Genomic DNA, 21,886 nt, shown 5'->3' on the forward strand with positions numbered 1-21,886 from the left:
ACAAAGCTCACCAACCAAAACAAATACCAATCGAATAGTGAAGTGCATGTCTTCTTTGATGCTTTCTTAACCCAGGAAGTCTTTCTCATTCAATAAGCTACAAATCTCATGTGCTTGAGTTTGTTATATGATCTTCCATGGTTTTGGCATACTTCAAAACCAAAAATGCTGGTAATCTCTTTCTATTCAATGCCACTATATACTGCTATTATTGGCCCTTCACCCTCTTTGTGTTAATAGTTACTTCCAATGTGGTTTCTGCAACCCACCAAACTGGTTTGCAACGCTCAGATGCTCCAACTCACTTGAACTTTTTCCGTTCTGCTTTAAGGGGAAGGCAAAGGGTACTGTCCTGTGCCAATGACCCAAGTGTGTGCTTAGACCGTGAGAAGAACCCTTGGGGTGGTACCACATGTTGTTTCCAAAAGTTTTGCAAGGATACCATGAGGGATAGGAACCATTGTGGAGCTTGTGGTTTGGCATGTGCTTATGGGCTTTTGTGCTGTGATGGGAAGTGTATTGATGTACAAAATGATCCACAACACTGTGGGTCTTGTTTCGAGGTGTGTCCTAGACAATCTAGGTGCTCCTATTCTATGTGTGATTATGGTGGGTGATTGATCAATAAAACTCTTATAAGCATTCATTTTCCTGTAGCATTGATTATGTTTTACTTGAAAATTTTCCTTTCTTTCTTGCCTACGTAACTTATGGACAAGCATCCTCTTCAGTTCAGTCAAGTGAAAGTAAAATCTTTCCTTTTTATGGTTAAGATTTTACATTCCATATTTAATGGTGCATATAATTTCATGTCATTTTAAAAATTTTAAATGACACATTTAGATTTATGGATTATTGATGGTGGATTTGCAGTCAACACATGCTAATAAGTGTCTTTAGAGTATTGGTTAACAATCTAGTTAAAGAAAAATTTTTATGAAAAAAGAAAAAAAATTAAATATTTTGACAATTTTTTTCATTTCCCATAAAAGTGGTGTCAACACTTTCTTAAAATGAATTATTAATCATTGCCCTAAAGAGACTCATTAGCATAACTTCTTAGGCCCAGATACACCGTACGTAGAATCCTTAACAGGTGATGATTACCATACAGGCAACCACCGTAATCAAATATTCATTGGATTATTGAGGACACGAGGGGATGTACCATTGAACCAAGTCTAGACACACGTAGCTAAGATCATAAAATAGATCTATAGGGATCGTCAACGTCTTTCGAACTATATCTCATAACCGAAACTCCCCCTTTTTCTGACTAGGATTAGCTCCGATAATAAAAACATCAAAAGGTAGAAGTGAACTAGTTTATCCGCCCACACATCTCTCTTCATGATCATCTTTCGATGAAAAGACGGAATGCATCTAGGAATACCAGACCGGTTTAGTGACACTAGAAAGGGAAGGGGGATCTCACCCGATGGTAGAGGTTGATCCCTTATCACCTTCGGTGCCTCCTTGTGATCCTTCTCTTTAGCTTTTCCTTGGGCTTTAGAGCTAGTTGTTGTATAACTCCTTGAGAATCATGTCATTTGCCTGTCACGTGTTGCCACCAGAGTCATAAATACTTGAAGTAAGCTCATGGCTTACTCCAATTTGGAGTTTTTTTGCCGACCAAAGCTAAACAAAACTTACTAAGACCATTCTAACTAGTTTTGACTTGCCCGTTGGCTCGATTTTCTCCCACAATCGACATTGGCAATTTAGCTATTTATCACTCATGGGATTTGAAAAGCAGCTATAGCCAATCGCCCTAATATATTATATATAATAAAAAATAAATTATGCTTAAATGGCGTTGTCTATTTTTCCCTATAAATAACATAAAACAACATGATTTCACTCAACAAAATAATGGGAAAAATTAATATAAAGCAATGTTGTTTTGTTTTGTTTAGAGGAATAAAAATAAAAAATGAAACGATTTGGAAGCCCTCACTAGTCACCCTCATAATTGATGCGTTTACCTGCTAGATGTTGAGGGCCGACACGCACAAGTCCAGCCCACACTCTTTGTCAAAGTTCATTAAATGAACCTGTTAAGAGAAAGCTTGTCAAATGAAATCAGATTTTATGTGCAAAAGTCAAGCCATATTTATGAAAGATGTATCAATTGTCTTGTGCGTGTTCTACAAGCTAGAGAAGAAAATAATAAAAGTTAAAGAATAAATAAATGAGGCCATTCGGCCAGTGAGTAAATGAGGTAGTTCTAGAGAGACTGAGAGCAGGAGAAAATTGTGAGAGATAAACAATAAGGAGGAGAGTTGTGAGTGAAAGGAAAATAAGAATTTTTATTTGCTCAACATGTATTTTTTAAGTTTTGTAATACCTATTTAATATAATAAAATTATTCAAAATTTGTCTCGTAATTTTTCATTTAAAGGAGAAAAGGGTATTTTTATGTAAATCATTATGTTTTTGTGTGATTATGTGCTAAAATTTATACTCATTTATATAGAATTTTTCCTAACACTAGACGCATTGTTGTTATCATTGCTTTGCACCTCTTACAGCTTTTTGCACGCTTGCTGAGCCACCGATCAAACTGTTGTTTGTAAAGCCAACGAGCCAATATTGGTGTGACTCAGCCTTTCCCCTCCACCAATATGGAGGCGGTTTGCATTTTAGGGAAACCATTGGGGGCGTTGCAATGGGAAAACTCTCCCAAAAATCAGCTTATTTTAAGGATGAACATTTCAATATGTATTACTCAATTTGAACCATAAAATGAATTCATAATTTTCCACGAAGACAAGTCTAAGATCGATGCTTCCAATCAAGGAATATATTGTTGATGCTGCCAATCAGTGAATATATTCATGCCAAAACTCTTCTCATATTTCTGTTTATGGTATTGAGAAAAGACTAATGATTCCCAAATAAAATAAATTGAAGTTCAATACTAAAAGATACTCAAAGAAAGAAGAAATTAATTAGTAATTTAATAAAATAAAGTTCACTTACGTCTGTTTAGCACTTTAGGATAGCTAATTTCTGGATTGATTCGATTCAGTTGACATGAAGAACTTCAAAAATTTTCTTTATTCAAAATATCAGGCTGCTACCAGCTACATATTCTAGGAGACTTTATTAATATTATTATGAACGACTCATAAATAATAAGCTTTTGCGGCCTATAATTTTACTGTTTGGTTCCGATTAATTTGTGTACTTAATTATGTGAATCTCTGAATTGTGAAATGCATGTGCTACCTAAACTCTTCGAAGCATTCAAGGTGCAAAATTCATGATCAAATTTTAATAATTTCTTGCCGTTTATTTTTCCCAACTGTTTCATAGAAAACAATATCATTGCTTCTTCTGGAAACTATAATAATTTGTTTAATATGTCTCATCATAGAGGAAGACTAGAACACTTGGACTCATCGACTGAGACAAAAACAATGTGACCTCAACAATTTTATTTTGGTAATAGCTTAAAAGATGAAACAAAATATTTTACAGTTTGGATCTACTGTAGTACTGTTGTCAAAAGGAATTTTCCCCAAAACAAGAACCCCTGCCGACATTTTCTTGTATTCTTTTAAAAATATGATTTGGGAAAATAATTTATGATTGTTTGAGATTGTCCTTGAGAACCTAGCTCGGGCAGTGACTTGCAATTGATTTTTACATCCTCAAAAGTTAAGAACCATATGATGCTACTAAAAACTACTCCTATCATAATGTTTAAAGCTTAATGTTTTTTTGCATAAATAGGAGATTTATATTACATAAACAGAAGTCATACAAACATAAATATTACAACAGGACTATAGTACAACAAAACACATCAGCACAAATTGACTGAAGCAAACTAAACACAATCCGACCCTACTAGACTGAAGAGAGGAATAGCTGAATCTAAACAAAACATCACTAGACCCTTATTATCTGCGACGACCCTGGGATGAAACAAAACCCATGAAGTCCCAATATAAACATCGACACAAAAAAGTGGGGCAAGTATCATACAACACATCCCTTTCTGTTTGGGAAGCACCCTTCTTTGCTAGTATATCTGCACAACTATTTGCCTCTCTTCATATATGCTCAACACACACCTCCCAGTCCTTGTTAAGGAGACACCTGTAATCCAAAACCAAGTTAGAAAATTCCATAGGATAATCAACATTAGTATTCAACCAGTTGTACGCAAGAAGAGAATCAGTTTATAGACAAACTCGGTGATGGCCCTCAACCCAAGCTCAAGCCAATGCCTCTCTAATACCCCATAGTTCAACCATAGTATTGTTGGTGACTCCCAGATGTAATGAGAAGCCCTACAACCATTCTCCATTGGATGAGTGTGCCACGCCCCCTGCACCAAGTTTTCTAGGGTTACCAAGTGAGCTGCTATCTGTATTAATAGTGACGTAAGGGGAAGGAGCTTGACTCCACCTAATATATTTGATGGACAACGGAGCTGAATTCCTTGAATAAACGGTGCTAAGAAAAAAGAACTTCGTGGCATGAGAAATAGCGTTTTGTTTTAGAATATGAAAATGAATGAATGTTCCTGAAAAAATTAAAGAATTTCGACCCAACCAAATTGCCCATAAGGTAAAGGCAAAAATAATGTTCCATGGAACATAGCCTAAAGGAGAGTGTAGTTGAGAATTACTTTTGCACCAATCATGTAACTCAAGTCTGAAAAAATCCGAAGTAAGTAAATGTATCGGGAAGGAAGACCAAATATTTCATGCAAATTGGCAATCACGCAAAACATGAATAGGTATTTCAAGCTCATTGCAACGGGAACACACTTGGTCACTCAGCAGCTCAGGTCAGCATGTGGGAAAATGACCGATTTGGTGGGAATACAATGATGTGCACATTTCCACAAAAACGGTTGAATTTTAGGTGGTATTTTTAGCTTCCAAATCCAAGACCATTTTACCGATGTCTGCCCTATAATCTCTTTGGGTTTTGATAAAAGATAGCGATAAGTGGATCTTACTGAACAAACACCCGCATGATGATCCCAAACACGGTCATCCATCAGAGTATCAGGAGAGCCATGGATGGGCAATGGTTGAGCATAGATAAATTGGGTTATTGTTGAAGGCAAAACCATACAAAGAGGTGTAAGGTCCCATTGGTGAGTGGCAATAATCAATCTAGCCACCATAATCTCATACTCGTGAGGAAGTAGGGGGCCATGAATAAGACCGCGGATCGGTCCCGAAGACAACCAATGATTTGTCCAAAAAGTTATTTTACAGCCATTACGAATAATCCACCGTAAACCACCCTACAAGAGGTTCCTCCCCTGCAATAGGGCCTTCCATGAATGAGACCCAGTATTTGAAGCAGCCTGTAAGAAGTCAATTTTTCGATAATGCTTTTGGGATAGAAATTTGGCCAATGGGGAATGCGGGTTCCACCATATACGCCATGCCTGATTCATAAGAAAATCATCATTGGTAGTTTTGGACTCTCTAATACCTAGTCCACCACAAGACTTGGGCTTGGTGAGCATGTCCCATTTAATAAGATGCACATGCCGTTGTGTCGATGTGTCACCCCATAAGAAATCCCTAATGGACTTGTCTATGTTGCATGTAATGTTCCTAGGAAGGACAGTCGTTTGTATTTGATAATAAGTAAGAGGGGAAATGACAGATTTAATCAATGTTAGCCTACCCGCCTGGGAGAGAAGCTTAGATTGCCAGGCACGTATGCAGGTGTGTGTTTTTTCCAACAAGGGTTGGAAGGCCAAGGACGACTTTCATTTGGTAAGAAGAGGCATGCCCAAATATTTACCAAGATCTTGGACAATAGGCATGTTTGTTAGGGAAGAAATGCTACGCTGGGTCTCCGAAGAAGTATTCCGTGAGAAGAATATCTTAGATTTAGACACACTACAAATTTTCCCCAACGCCTCACTAAAGTGTGAAAAAGGATTAAAGAGGGTCATGCAATCTTGAATATTTGCCTTAGCAAAGAGGAAAATGTTATTCGCAAATAGGATATGATTGAACCCAATGGGGCGACAACCAACTCGTATAGGGGATAGTTGTTTGATATGGATTGCCTGGTCTAAAGACAATGACAAGTGATTTAGGCAAAGAATAAAAAGTTACGAAGATAATGGATCTCCCTGCCTAATACCACGGGATGGACAGAAAGGTGTGCTCGCCACTCCATTCCATAGAATAGAAATTGATGAGGATGAGATACATGCCATGATTAAATCTATAATTGGAGTGGGGAAATGATAGAACATCAATGTATATTTGACAAAAGGCCATTCCAATTTATCGTATGCTTTTTTCAGGTCAATTTTGGCAGCCAAGAGATTAGTTTTCCCTTACTAGTGGTGGATAAAATGTAGAAGTTCTTGCGCAAGGATGTAATTATTTTAAAGCTATAATGTTCCTTCTAGAGTTTCAATGCTAGGGCATTGGCATTGGAAAACTCATTTATGCTATTTGCCCCCCTTGTGTTTGAGGGAATTTTGGATATATATTAGAACCCTTGGAGTCCATAGGTGTTGTAAGCCTAGGATAAATTACCTAGTCTTACTGAGACTAGAATATGATTAGGCTAAATTTCTTATAAATACTTAAAAAAAAAAAAAAAAAAAAAAAAAGACTATGAATTTCATTAAGTAAAAGATGATGTCATATCGAAATAGTTTAATTAAAAGATAAGATGAGCCACTCTTATATAAATACTTTTTGATGTATAACTTTGCCTTTCTATATTATTAGCACATTATTTTATAATTTTATCCCTCCCCCCTCCCCCCTCCCCCCCCCCAAAAAAAAAAAAAAAAGTATTATAAGTTGTAGGTGGCCTGCTAGAAGAAGCTTGACTTATAAATATTTAACTAATACTGGCCATGGTTAAACTCAAGACTCAAGCCCCCCTTTTTCTTAGGTGATGCTGTCCCCTTATCTTCAGGTCAGTTTTGCGTAGGGTTTCCGTTAAATATGTGATGTAATATAATGGCACCACTAAGTTTACCAACATCTCTTCTAAAAAAATATCTTAAAAATTCCCCAACATTAATACATGTTATTATTGTTAAATTTGTTTTTCCATTAATGGGTATCTTAAGAACACATGTTCAACTATTGGGCAAATACATTTTAAACCTTCTATTTTAGAATTGGTTTCAAATTACACCTTATAGTTTCAAAAGGTAATTATAATATTAAAATTGATATAAAGTAGGCTTTATAATTTAACCAGTTTCAAATTTGGTCTTAAAATTTTAAAATCATATAACTTATTGGAGTTTGATTTGGGGTTATGATTTTCAGATTTGATAGATGGTTTACATTGATACGACTTTAAAAATTCAGAGTTCAATTTAAAATTAGATGGAACTATATGATTTAATTTGTAACAACCTTAAGTTTTAAGGTTTGACTTAAAATCGCCTTTCTTTTTTCCTGATGATTCGATAATTAGGAAAAGGATTTGATTCTTTTTTTTTTTTTTTTGAGAAGGGATTTGATTCATTTGAACCATATACACTTATTTGTAACAATCTTAAGGTGTCAATTGAACTATATTACTTTTGATTATTAAAAATTGAAATCTAAAATTTAATTTGTCCTAAAACACACTTATTGGTATAAATTATAAAATAGTAGTAATAATAAACCTATGTAAGGTCTCACACTTGATGCTGAGATCCCATCGCCTGACAAGTGACAACTAATAATTCAGTCTGAACCTAAACCATAGTGTCCCTAGTTTATGAGTAAGTGGCCATTATCCTACTTAACCGTTTTCTACGAAAAATAAAAAATGTCATTATCTTTCAAAAAGGTTTATATACGTCTTGAACACATGAAAATGGAATCCGATCAATAATTTTGTCTGAACCTAAGCACTAGGATCTCCATTTCTCTTAAGTGTAGTGCCCCTTTGCCATTCTAGAGGCCATAACTCATAAACTCGCTAGAAGATTGCATTTCTTTCTCTGCTAATTTTAATTTTTACCTAACAAAGTTACAAAGAGTCCTTAGAGCATCTCCAATAGTGTAGATAAATGCATAAAAATCTCTATAATAGAAAATGATACCATAAAAATAGTCTCCAAAGGACTCCCTATACTCGGAATTTTTTTTGGCTCATGAACATTCATCAAGTCTGATAGACTACTGTTCATTCTTTAAATGTTTTTTTTTATATTATAATAATCAATTATTGAATAAAAAAAATGTTGGAAGATGTGTAGTTGTTAAAAAAAGAATAAATAATGAATGAAGAAATAATATTTAAATGAGATAGAGAATTTGTTGAAAAGTGTATTTGAAAAAGTGGATAATTAAAAGATAAAAATCACTATTCATTCTCCAAACAGTACAAAAATTTACCTAATCTGATAGAAATGCTCTTACCCAACTGCCTTTGCATGCTTTTACAACCCTCTCCAAAGCAAGAAAGCCTGAAAATCCTACCAACCAATGTAGGTGGACAAAAATTTCATCGTTTGTAATTTTTTATGTTATGTTTTCATCTTTTAGTAAATGTTGGAATTTGAATGATAATTATTGTAAATTAAAAAAATTCATTGATCCAATTGCTACTCTTTAGCTTCCCAGAAAAAAGAAAAAAGAATCATAAACAAGAATAAATAAGTACATAAGTTGCTACGCAAATATTAAAAAAAATATTGCTAAGCAAAAATGAATGATAATTATTAAAAAAGAAAAAAGAAAAGAAGAGGCAATTCATTAATCCAATTGCTTACTCATTAGCTTCCAAGAAAAAAGAATAAATAAGTACATAAGTTGCTAAGCAAATTGTACCAAAAAAAAAAAAAGGTTGCTAAGCAAATATTATATAAAAAAAAAAAAGTTGCTAAGCAAATATTATAAAAAAAAAAAAAAAAAAAAAATGTTGCTAAGCAAATGTTATTTGGTAATTAAGAAAAAAAGTATTCTTAAATTTCGTCCACAATAACCGAGAGCTTACAGTTAAACAAAGGATCTTGATTTTTGCACCAAAAAGAAGATCCTCTCAAGTTTCTTCATTTTTTTTTTTTTTTTTTTTTTTTTTTTGCTGAATAGATCCTCTCAAGTCTCAACCCTGCTTTGCCGACTCCCTCACACGTTTTCAGACCTGAAAGTCAAAAAATACCTTTTTTTTGCTTTGTTGACTACAGTCTAAAATCTAAATGCCGTTGGGCCCGTCCAATAAAGGTTGATCTTATTTTAGGGCCACAATTTTAGTTTTTAGTTTTTACTCTATTTTGTTTTTAGGTTGAGTGCGTGAAATTTCAGTTCTTAACAAGAATTGTAGTAAATGGTCTTATAGGCAAATATTTTTAAGATTATGTCCATCAACTAGTAACTACTAAAAGTAGTAACTACTAACAACCACTAGCAGTCCCAATTCTGGTTTACAAAAATAGCGGATACTTAAAAAACATGTTATTTATCAATTTTCTAATTAAAAAAAAAATATTACGTTTACAATATTTTCACAACAAATTATAGTGTTAAGTTGTTATTAGTTCTAATTTAAATTTATAGCTAAATTAATTTTTCCCTACCCATAACAACCAATTAAAACTTACCATTTAAGATTTATTGTAAAAATACTGTGAACATAGCATTTTTCTATAAAAATAAATAAATAAATAACCGATCAATTTTCTAATTAAAAAAAAAAAATGTTACAATCACTGCCCTATATATTGAAAGATGGGAACTCACCAAGGTCAAAAGGAACTTTTTCTAAACTTGCTTTTTGGATTCAAACCATAGTTTTTCCAAATGAAAAATACTAATGCCATTGAGTCGTAAATTCTTGACAATGATGATGCCATTGATGAGCCTGAATTCAAAAATTTAAGATTCAATTATATCATCAAACTTGACTGCCCATAACACCTTCCTACTAACTTCCATCATTAACGCGTATAGTATACATTAAAAGACCCCTAAAGCATAGGAAGTGCCTTCCTTGCCACGGGTGTTCCCATTTTCCATGCTTTTCTGTTTTCACGGTTTGTGCCCAACCCGAGATCGACCTGATAGAATCGAGTTGAGGAAATCCTGACCCGTTACCGACCGACAAGGGAGTCGGATCTGCGCGATCGGTTTTGCGCCGGAAACACGGTAAGTTCGGTTGGAACCATCCACAGTAAAAATCGGACCAAAATAGTTGATTTCAGGCGAAAAAATTCCAAATCCGGCAGAGATCTTACCGGATCTAGTGAGATCCCGCTAGATCCGGTGAGATTTCACTAGATTTGGATGAAAAATCACTAGATCTACTTGATAAGTCGCCGAAATATGAAAATTTGTTACTAGAATCTGAAAATTTGAAGTCGGAATCTGGAAATTTGAGGCCGAAATCTGGAAATCTCATCGGAATCTGGAAAATTTCGTCGGATTCTGGAAAATTTCACCGGAATCTGGAAATTTTTTGCTAAAATTTCTTAGTACATCGATCAAATCGGGTTTTTTTCGAGTTTTGGGGAGGGAAACCGAGACCGACTTGCCGGAGTTGGTTTTTGGAACAAATTACCCGCCGCCGACCGGTGAATTGATCGGGTCGGTCGGTTTTTGGGTCGAGTCCGGTCGGAACCTTTGGGTGGGTCGGGTTGTCGGATTGGATGGACAGCCCTATCCATAGGTGTTGTAAGCCTATGATAAATTACCTAGTCTTACTGAGACTAGAATATGATTAAGCTAAATTTCTTATAAATACTTAAAAAAAAAAAAAAAAAAAAAAAAAAAAAAAAAAAAAGACTATGAATTTCATTAAGTAAAAGATGATATCATATCAAAACAAAGAGTTTGTTCTAAGAAATAAGGATTCTCTTCAACCCAAGTAAAAAAATCAAGAATGCCTACAACATGTTTAATTAAAAGATAAGATGAGCCAGTCTTATATAAATACTTTTTGATGTATAACTTTGCCTTTCTATATTATAAGCACATTATTTTATAATTTTAGCGCCCCCCCCCCCCCTACACACACACACACACGTAGGGTTTCCGTTAAATATGTGATGTAATATAATGGCACCACTAAGTTTACCAACATCTCTTCTAAAAAAGTATCTTAAAAATTCCCCAACATTAATACATGTTGTTATTGTTAAATTTGTTTCTCCATTAATGGGTATCTTAAGAACACATGTTCAACTATTGGGCAAATAACATTTTAAACCTTATATTTTAGAATTGGTTTCAAATTACACCTTATAGTTTCAAAAGGTAATTATAATATTAAAATTGATATAAAGTAGGCTTTATAATTTAACCAGTTTCAAATTTGGTCTTAAAATTTTAAAATCATATAACTTTTTGAAGTTTGATTTGGGGTTATGATTTTCAGATTTGATAGATGGTTTACATTGATACGACTTTAAAAATTCAGAGTTCAATTTAAAATTAGATAGAACCATATGATTTAATTTGTAACAACCTTAAGTTTTAAGGTTGGACTTTAAATCGCCTTTTTTTTTCCCTGATGATTCGATAGTTAGGAAAGGGATTTGTAACAATCTTAAGGTGTCAATTTTTTTTTTTTTTTTTTTTGGAGAAAGAAGACTACTAATATCATAAAAATCAACCAGGTTTGGCAAAAAGTACATCAACTAAGTGTGGTGGGACATCCTCAACCCACACCGACAAACCTCTGACATTTCTTGCATGTCTAGCTAGGTTGTGGGCTATTCTATTACCACATCTACGTACATGGGAGAAGCTGATACCAGTCATTGGGCCGAGTAAAGATTTTGCTGACTCCAATAGGTGGCCAAAAGAAGAAAAGGAGATTTCGTTGCTACGTAGAGAGTTGACCACTACCTCAGAATCTCCTTCCAGAACAAATTCAGTTATCCCTAGTTCTTGTGCAAAGATCAACGCCCTTGCTGCTGCCATGGCTTCCACGATATCCGATGAGAATGGCAAAGGAGCTTGTTCAGACAATGAGGCGATCATACTTCCTTGACTATCATGCACGACCACACCCAGTCCAGCCTTACCTAGCTCCGGAAAAGAGGCTCCATCAAAATTCAGTTTAAAGCAGTTTGGTGAAGGCGGGCACCACCGTGTGCGAGGCTGGGTTCGCTGAGTTGCTGAAGGTTGACTGAGGGACTGTTGGCTGTGTTGGAAAGTAGACAACGCCTGAGTAGCTTGTTAGATGACCTGTGATCGTGGAAAATCAATGGAGCTGACACGTAGCTGGTTGCGTCGATGCCAAATCGTCCACATGACCATGGTCATTAGTTCCACGTTTTTCCTTTTCTCATGAAACACGCTAATCAGGTCTTTGGTGCTTGAGATTGCATGTTGTCACCGGCTTTCAAAACCTGGAACGGCCTCCCATATTACATCAAGCATAGCACATTCCCAAACAACATGAAGTGCTGTCTCAGACTCCACACCACAGTGCTCGCATTTGTCTTCCATTAAGATCTTCTTCCTCATCAGATTGTGTTTTGCTGGTACAGCTTCCTTGCATACTCTCCACATGAAATGCCGCACCTTATTAGGAACATTAAGGCCCCAAATCTGCTTCCAAAGACCACTTTGCTACTGCTGGTTGGTTGTAGGAACCTGCACAGAATTGAGTTTAGTTAGAAATTTAGAACCGAGTTTACAGTATACTTACCTAAGGAGGTGAAGGGCCAAATGATCTTATCCTCCACCGGAGTACGACTTAAAGGAATGCTAAGGACTAGAGCAGCTTCTTCTGGTAACAGTAGTCCATGGACTAAGTGTGAGTCCCATGTTCTTGTGAGTGGGTTGATGAGGTCGAAGACCCTCCCCCCTTCAAAGCCTGGAGTGATATCAGATAGGACTCTTGGATGCTCCACAGATGGTAACCATGCATCGTTCCATATGCTAATTTGTCCTAAAACACACTTATTGGTATAAATTATAAAATAGTAGTAATAATAAACCTATGTAAGGTCTCACACTTGATGTTGAGATCCCATCGCCTGACAAGTGACAGCTAATAATTCAGTCTGAACCTAAACCATAGTGTCCCTTGTTTATAAGTAAGTGGCCATTATCCTACTTAACTGTTTTCTACGAAAAATAAAAAATGTCATTATCTTTCAAAAAGGTTAATATACGTCTTGAACACATGAAAATGGAATCCGATCAATAATTTTGTCTGAACCTAAGCACTAGGATCTCCATTTCTCTAAAGTGTAGTGCCCCTTTGCCATTCTAGAGGCCATAACTCATAAACTCGCTAGAAGATTGCATTTCTTTCTCTGGTAATTTTAATTTTTACCTAACAAAGTTACAAAGAGTACTTAGAGCATCTTTAATGGTGTAGATAAATGCATAAAAATCTCTATAATAGAGAATGACACCATAAAAATAGTCTCCAAATGACTCTCTATATCCAGAATTTTTTTTGGCTCATGAACAGTAACTCATCAAGTTTGATGAGCTACTGTTCATTCTTCAAATGTTTTTTTTTTCCTATTATAAAAATTAGTTATTGAATAAAAAAATGTTGGAAGATGTGTAGTTGTTAAAAAAAAATAATAATGAATGAAGAAATAATATTTAAATGAGATAGAGAATCTGTTGAAAAGTGTATTTGAAAAAGTAGATAGTTAAAAGATAAAAATTACTATTCATTCTCCAAACAGTACAAAAATTTACTTAATATGCTGGAAATGGCCTTACCCAACTGCCTTTGCATGCTTTTACAACCCTCTCCAAAGCAAGAAAGCCTGAAAATCCTACCAACCAATTAGGCAGCAACCAATGTAGGTGGTAGGTACACCATATGTACAAAAATTTCATCGTTTGTAATTTTTTATGTTATGTTTTCATCTTTTAGTAAAAGTTGGAATTTGAATGATAATTATTGTAAATTAAAAAAATTCATTGATCCAATTGCTACTCTTTAGCTTCCAAGAAAAAAGAAAAAAGAATCATAAACAATAATAAATAAGTACATAAGTTGCTAAGCAAATATTAAAAAAAATATTGCTAAGCAAAAATGAATGATAATTATTAAAAAAGAAAAAAAGAAAAGAAGAGGCAATTCATTAATCCAATTGCTTACTCATTAGCTTCCAAGAAAAAAGAATAAATAAGTACATAAGTTACTAAGCAAATTCTACCAAAAAAAAAAAAAGGTTGCTAAGCAAATATTATATATATAAAAAAAAAAAAAAAAAGTTGCTAAGCAAATATTATAAAAAAAAATGTTGCTAAGCAAATGTTATTTGGTAATTAAGAAAAAAAGTATTCTTAAATTTCGTCCACAATAACCGAGAGCTTATAGTTAAACAAAGGATCTTGATTTTTGCACCGAAAAGAAGATCCTCTCAAGTTTCTTCTTCTCTTTTTTTTTTTTTTTTTTTTTTTTTTTTTTTTTTTTTTTTTTTGCTGAATAGATCCTCTCAAGTCTCAACCCTGCTTTGCCGACTCCCTCACATGTTTTCAGACCTGAAAGTCAAAAATACCCTTTATTTGCTTTGTTGACTACAGTCTAAAATCTAAATGCCATTGGGCCCGTCCAATAAAGGTTGATCTTATTTTAGGGCCACAATTTTAGTTTTTAGTTTTTACTCTATTTTGTTTTTAGGTTGAGTGCGTGAAATTTCAGTTCTTAACAAGAATTGTAGTAACAAGAATGGTCTTATAGGCAAATATTTTTAAGATTATGTCCACCAACTAGTAAGTACTAAAAGTAGTAACTACTAACAACCACTAGCAGTCCCAATTCTGGTTTACAAAAATGGCGGATACTGAAAAAACATGTTATTTATCACTTTTCTAATTAAAAAAAAAAGTATTACGTTTACAATATTTTCACAACAAATTATAGTGTTAAGTTGTTATTAGTTCTAATTCAAATTTATAGCTAAATTACTTTTTCCCCCATCCATAAAAACCAATTAAAACTTACCATTTAAGATTTATTGTAAAAGTACTGTGAATATAACATTTTTCTATAAAAAAATAAAAAATAACGATCAATTTTCTAATAAAAAAAAATATGTTACAATCACTGCTCTATATATTGAAAGATGGGAACTCACCAAGGTCAAAAGGAACTTTTTCTAAACTTGCTTTTTGGATTCAAACCATAGTTTTTCCAAATGAAAAATACTAATGCCATTGAGTCGTAAATTCTTGACAATGATGATGCCATTGATGAGCCTGAATTCAAAAATTTAAGATTCAATTATATCATCAAACTTGACTGCCCATAACACCTTCCTACTAACTTCCATCATTAACGCGTATAGTATACATTAAAAGACCCCTAAAGCATAGGAAGTGCCTTCCTTGTCACGGGTGTTCCCATTTTCCATGCTTTTCTGTTTTCCATTATGCCATAATATTCTCGACCCTGGCAAGCACAAGGAAACTAACCTCGAGACTTAACTCAAACATGCATCTCACGCTGCCCTTGAATGTAATTATCTATAGCCTATAAGTCTATCTCTCCATTCGGGGGACATTAATTAATCCATGAATAATTCTATTACCATAAACTAAGTCATAATTATTTTACGACCGACTCACAAACACGTGAATGATTATGTCAAAAATTATGGCTTAGTTTTTGGTACTAGAATTTTTGCGAATTCGTATATATGAAAGGTTAAAGGCTACTCAACTTTTCTAATATACAGATAGAGTAATTATGCCAACAAATAATATAACTTGTTAAGTAAACATCTCATAATTTAGTCTTAAACAGCAAGTAGTATTTTTTTAAGGAAAACAAAAGAATAATTATTCAATTTTTTAACTAACTGATTTTTTTATACATTGCAAATCACATGTATTTGTACATTGATTGATCTTGAATATTGATCAAATAATAAATTTTAGTCAGGTCCATGAATCTAAGCCACTTTAAAATTTGAAATATGTTTGAATCATGTTAACAGTAGCGCAATGATTAACAAACTATTTAAGAAAATTTTTTATATTATTTTTATGAGAAATTGAAAAAATTATTAAAATATTATTTTTTTTTTCTCGTACAAAATTTTTTAAAAATAGTTCATTAACAAATACTTTTAAAAAATTCATTAAATTTTTTCAATATATTTTTTAATTTTTAAAATACAAAGTATTTTTTTCTATAGACAAAGGGTATTGTCATATTTTGTCTGTATCAGTGTATTCTCCAAGGACAAAGTGAGGACGCTATCAAGTCTACAGTACTAAATACAATCTAGATCCGAAGTTCCAAACAATGGAAAGCCCTTTTACAAAACCCAAGTAAACTCTAATATATAAATACATGAAATATGGTCTTTTGTATTCTTTTGATGACATTTAATAATTCATTTAAAGTAATATTTTATGAAAAAAATAATTAATATTTTGATAATTTTTTTTATAAAATAATATTAGATTTTTTAAAAATAAATTATTAGCTAATATCCTAAAGATAAGGGCACTCGTGTATAAATACACAGAACAAGGCCTTTTGTATTCTTTTAATGAGATTTAAAAGTTATACCCCATTCTTAATTTCTTTTAGGCATACGCGTCTCAAACCCCTATTTTAAGACCATGATGCACCTCTCCCACTCACTCTTCCTGAAAACCAAAACAAAAACCACATAGAAAGAAAAAAAAAAAACCACACCCAATAAACCAAAACTCACAAACCCTCCAGACCCAAACCCACAACAACAACAACAACAAAAACAAAAATGATAGAAGAAAGACAAGCTGGTGCACCCTATGGTGTCCTACTAGCTGTAGTTGTGGCCATGATACTAGCTGTGCCACTCCTTGTTGGTGAGCAAGGTGAGGCCATCACTGAAGCCATTTCTGAGCTCTTGAGCCCAGTTGGGCTTCTTCTCCTCCCAATAATCCTCCTCCTCACAATCCAGTTCCTCTCCTCAGATCGTGGCTCCTTCATCTCTAGCTTCTTCTCAACTGGTGAGCCTGACACAATCCATAGGGTTAGTGGGTCACCCTTTGGGGTTGCACTAGTCTTGGTCCTCATTTTGTTTCTCTTGTACAATCGTTTCTCAATCTTTGGTGGTGGTGATGATTCCGGTGATTAAACATGGTGTATGGATCTGGGTTTAATTTTTGAGGCTGTACTTTCCTTTTGGTTTTTTTTTTTTTTTTTTTTTTAATTTTTTATTTTTGTTGTATACGGTATAATAGGTACGTAGATATTTTGACTTTTTCTTTTGTTTTTTTTGTTTTTAATTTAAATTTTATGTATGAACATGGATATGGGGTGGTTTGTAATTTTAGGTAGATTTATCATGTATTATTCTGATCATTGAGAAATTTATGTAGTGTTACAAAATTACCCTTGATGAATTTGTTATGTTAATTATTATGTTCCTCAAAAAAAAAAATATATATATATATTATGTTTATTATGAGTGAAGGGCATTACTGTCTTGTTGATTTGAATTTGTACATAAAGTTACGTACAGGGCTGAGTGTGAAATGACATGTGGTGGTCAGCGGAGCCACTGTCGGTGCTGTTGGCGCAGTGGTGGCTGTGACTCTCTCTCACTCTCTCTCTCTCTGTTTCTCATTGCTTTTTGTCGTTTGTTGACGCTCCTTGACCGCTTTTGTTGGTTTTTTGTTCAACCTGGCACGTGGCCCCACCTTATTTTGCTGAATTTTGATATAAATAATAATTAAATATGTAATCAGTCCACCAAAACAAAACTACTCAATATTGAAATATTTATATATAAAAAAATAATTTTTAAAAAAATAAATAATTAAATAGTTGTAGTAGTTAGTACAAAAGTGGGTGAGGGAAAACAGTGAGAAATGGTGGCCTCTCAAAGCCAGAAATAATGTCACCGTACTGCAGTGAAGACTGAGGAGTGAAGACATCAATTTTTTTTATGAAATATTAAAATATAATAAATGTCATAAAAAAAGTGTCGCGTAAATAACAATGTAAATAAATTAATTAATTATTTTTTTTATATTTAAAGTTAATGCAATTTATAAAAAAAATGTATACAAACTTCTTTGTCCAAAAATTTATATTACCGCTCAAAACAATCCTAAACAAAATTTTACTTTTTTTTTCCCTTCCTGCGTTCTGTTATAACTTGATTGAAGAAGGTTTTACTATAAAAAATAACAATAAAACTAAGAATATTAAATTAATAAATTTTCAAAACTGTTATTATAATTTGTAGGGATTGGAATATGAGAAAAAAACACACTAACAATAAAATAATGTGAAAGCAATGCTGTTACTTTTCAAAAATAATCAATATTGACTGGTTAATGTGATGGACTTTGTGGAAAATAATAAGTCTAAGATGTTAAGGCCACTATACTAATTATTAAGGTGGCAAATTGTGAACAAAAAAATTATATAAAAAATGATTTTATATTAATTATAATTTGTAGCTATTCCTCTTCACTTGCCAAAAATTGTGTTTTTAGTATCAATAACCCACGTACTCAATTTTATGACATCTTATAAGGTGTTAAAATATAATTAGAGCAACATAACTTTTTTGTGAATATATCATTGATAGATACTATTTTTATTTTTTATCATGCATTAACATCTAAGGGTTTTTTTTTTTTTTTTTTTTTTTTTGATATTGAATGAATACTTATACTTAAGGGCAAATTATAACTTATCCACTTATAATTTGTCCGAAATTTAAGTTACCTACCTGCAGTTTGAAATTCGATACTTTATCTATATGAGGATCATATGATGCAAGTGTTTTTGAAAAAAAAAAGACATAAAAGTAAAACAAAATTTCATATTAAACCCTATTTTTAATAAAAGTGAGTTACGAAATTCTATTTAAACTAATATCAAATGATTAAAGTATCAAAAAGTGAGTTACGAAATTTCAAACCAGTAGTAATTTACCTTATAATTAACAACTTAGGCTGTGTTTGGTTGCCGTAAAACGTTTTCCGGAAAATACATATTTTCCGGAAATGCTAATTTCTGGAAAAGGAAAATATTTCTGTGTTTGGTTGCATTTCAAAAAATTTTCCGGAAAATATTTTCTAGTGTTTGGAAAAGAAGAAAGGAAAACACAAATCAGAAAACACATCCAGAAAACCCGCCGGCGCGAAGGCGATCTCGCCGGCGCGATCGCGTTCGCGAGATCTCGCGAAGGCGAGATCGCGCGAAGGCGAGATCGCGATCAACGTCGCGATCTCGCGACGGCGCGATCTCGCGTTCGCGAGATCGCGGTCGATGCTTCGCGAGATCGCGCTGTCGATCTCGATCCGGCGCGATCTAGAGAAGGCGAGATCGCGATCGACGGCGCGATCTCGCGAAGCGTCGATCGCCGTCGTCGGACTGCTCTTATCCTCTCGCGCGCATGGACTGGAGCTCGGACTGGTCTTCTCCTCTCGCACGCGCGCGCTCTCTCTCTCTCTCTCTCTCTTTTTCCAGAAATCCTTTGAAGTGAAAATGAAGGCAGAAATTCATTTCCGTGGTCAAAGCTGAAAATTTCGGTCAAACAGAAAATATTTTCCGAAAAATAATATTTTCCGTAACAGCCAAACGCCCTCTTTTCCAAAAATTGATTTCTGAAATGCGTTTGAAGCCGATTCAAACGCACCCTTATTGTTTTAGCATTAATGTGTGAAAAAATATAGGAAAATGCCCCTCCTCTTTTGTTGTATAATGTCATGTCATCAAGGGTGAGGAAAGAGGGTTTTTTGCTTTGTTCGAAAAAGGGAGGAGGCTGGGGGTCGCAGTCAATCCAATTTCTCCATTCATCCGAGAGAAAAAAAATGTTGCTGTTAAAATGGGATCCGCAGAGACTTGATTCTATTTTTTTTTTTTGCAGTTGAGCAAAGCAGAGATTTGATTCTTTGGGTAGTAAAATGACAAAAGTGAAAGATGTCAAGTTGGGAGCAGGTCTGAGTTCTGACTCCTCAAATAAACTGAAGCACTTCCCACGAGGCATGAGCATGACTCATATTTCTATGGCTTCACATGATTAAAATATGAAACATATATCACCCCTGGCCCTGAGTCCGGACCCTTTACATCACATCAGTGATCAGTCACTCCTCTCTTGCATACGGCATCCGCGTGCCATTTGTAGGTTGATATACTAACTCACACTACTAGGCTTTTGTTTGGTAGGGCGGACAGGTGTACAAGATTTAGAATTTAAAATAAGATTTTATTAATGTGTGTTCTTTTATAATTCAAAATATAATTATACTAATGTGTATGGATACACATTAATTTATATTTTTTTAAAAAATTTCTCGAAAATTAAAAAAATAATAACAGTTTTTTCAATTCTCAAAAAAATATTTCTAAAAATAAAAAGTTTAATGTATGTCATAAAGACATATATTAACCGAATCCTTCAAAATATACATATTAACCAATTACTATTATATAATGTATTCTCATCATGAAGCGTTGTAAAATAATGTCATTTTAATGTATAAAAAAAAAAAGGCTATTTTATTATTTTAACACATCAACTAAAATCAACCAATTACTATTATAAATATTGCCACAAGCACCAAGAGATCGAAAGAGAGATCGACATGGTGGAGAGAGGAGACATCAGCGGCTCCAAACGAGACGGCTCCAGGCGAGGCAGCTTCAGGTGAGATCAACTTCAGTGGCTTGAGGTGGCTTTAGGCGAGATCGACTTCAATGGCTTGAGGTGGTTCTAGGCGAGACCGGCTTCAAGTGACTTGAGGATGAGAGAGGAAGAGAATGAGAGTGAAGAGGGAGAGAGGAAGGCAGCCAGGAGAAAGAGCTTTAGAGGTATGAGAGGAGAGAGGAGAGAGGAGAGAGGGAAGAGTTGATTAAAAATAGGAAAAAAAAATTCCCACATTTGTCTGGTCCATCAACGAATAAAAAAACAGTAAAAGTTTTGCAAACAGTACGCTTCCAAATTTGATAAAGTGGTCATCTATGCCAAATATTTTGGCATTTAAAACACTTGATGTAAATGATTTTTTGGTGTTAGGTGTGTCAAATGTCAAATATTTGATATTTGACACCCCTGATAGAAATGCTTTATAAGAGATAAGAACACACAAAAAGAAAAAAAGAAAAAAAGAAAAAAAAAGAGAGAGATAAGAAACTTGAAGAGAAGGGAATGTTTAATTAATTCATAAAATTAGTATTATAATTTTTAGAAGGTTTTTTATTTTTTATTTTTTTATGTTCTCATAATTAAATATTAATTTCTAATTTACAAAGATAAAATAATAAACTAATTTTTAAATATTTTATTTATTTTCCGTTATTTTTTTTTATTTACCTCTGAACACACATAGGAAAACATTTTATCCCCTCCTCACCATTTTTTTTTTTCTCTTCCCTCCCCTCTAGTGTTAATAAAATGAGTTTACTAGGGGGATTGAGAGTGGTGTAATATACGGTATCGTATTAGAGCAATTGAATTCCAAATTAACTTTTTTCTTCTATCAATTGATTAAATACAAAAAAGTTAACAAAGTATTTAAAACCTTTTCTTCTTCTTCCATTAAATCTCAATCCCGCCAACGAAAAAATCATAATTCCTTTACCATTCAGTTTACTTTAAGATCTATTAGGGATCTGTTTACTTTGTTAAAACTGAAAACTTTTTACTGAAAGTATTATAGATAAATGTAAAAGTTAGTTAAAATAGTACAATAAGACCCATAAATAGTACCAAAAAGTGCGGTAGAGCCCATGAATAGTATAAAAAAAAAAGTTGAATAGTAAAATAAGTTATCAAAATTAATCATGTGAAACAGACACTTTTAGTCCCACTACAATACAACAACAAAATTATTCGATGCTTTTTTGGATAAATTTTACGTGCCTCTAGACTTTTTGAAACAGAGTATGAAACCAAGTAAACAAAAATGGAAAAGTCTGGATCTTAAGGGTAAGGAAAAGGAAAAGAAAATATTTTCCTTTGTAGACTTAATTGTTTTGATTCGAA

The 21,886-nt window shown here is 33.6% G+C and overlaps 3 protein-coding genes across 3 annotated transcripts; 2 read left to right on the plus strand and 1 right to left on the minus strand.

The window, feature by feature from the left end:
* Window positions 1–137: 137 nt before the first annotated feature.
* On the plus strand, window positions 138–617 carry LOC126690262 (stigma-specific STIG1-like protein 4). Its single transcript, XM_050385382.1, has one exon. The coding sequence runs from the start codon at window positions 138–140 to the stop codon at window positions 615–617; it is 480 nt and encodes a 159-aa protein (XP_050241339.1).
* Window positions 618–11,564: 10,947 nt separating this feature from the next.
* On the minus strand, window positions 11,565–12,410 carry LOC126690263 (uncharacterized). Its single transcript, XM_050385383.1, has 2 exons — window positions 12,298–12,410; window positions 11,565–12,102 (listed from the first exon to the last, which is right to left on the minus strand). Exons 1-2 carry the CDS (start codon window positions 12,408–12,410, stop codon window positions 11,565–11,567), a joined length of 651 nt encoding a protein of 216 aa, XP_050241340.1.
* Window positions 12,411–16,467: 4,057 nt separating this feature from the next.
* Window positions 16,468–17,295, plus strand: LOC126689039 (uncharacterized). Its single transcript, XM_050384057.1, has one exon. The coding sequence runs from the start codon at window positions 16,655–16,657 to the stop codon at window positions 17,012–17,014; it is 360 nt and encodes a 119-aa protein (XP_050240014.1). The 5' UTR covers window positions 16,468–16,654; the 3' UTR covers window positions 17,015–17,295.
* Window positions 17,296–21,886: the final 4,591 nt, after the last annotated feature.

Source organism: Quercus robur, chromosome 6 (assembly GCF_932294415.1).
Source record: "Quercus robur chromosome 6, dhQueRobu3.1, whole genome shotgun sequence".
In the NCBI taxonomy this organism is placed as follows: Eukaryota; Viridiplantae; Streptophyta; class Magnoliopsida; order Fagales; family Fagaceae; genus Quercus; species Quercus robur.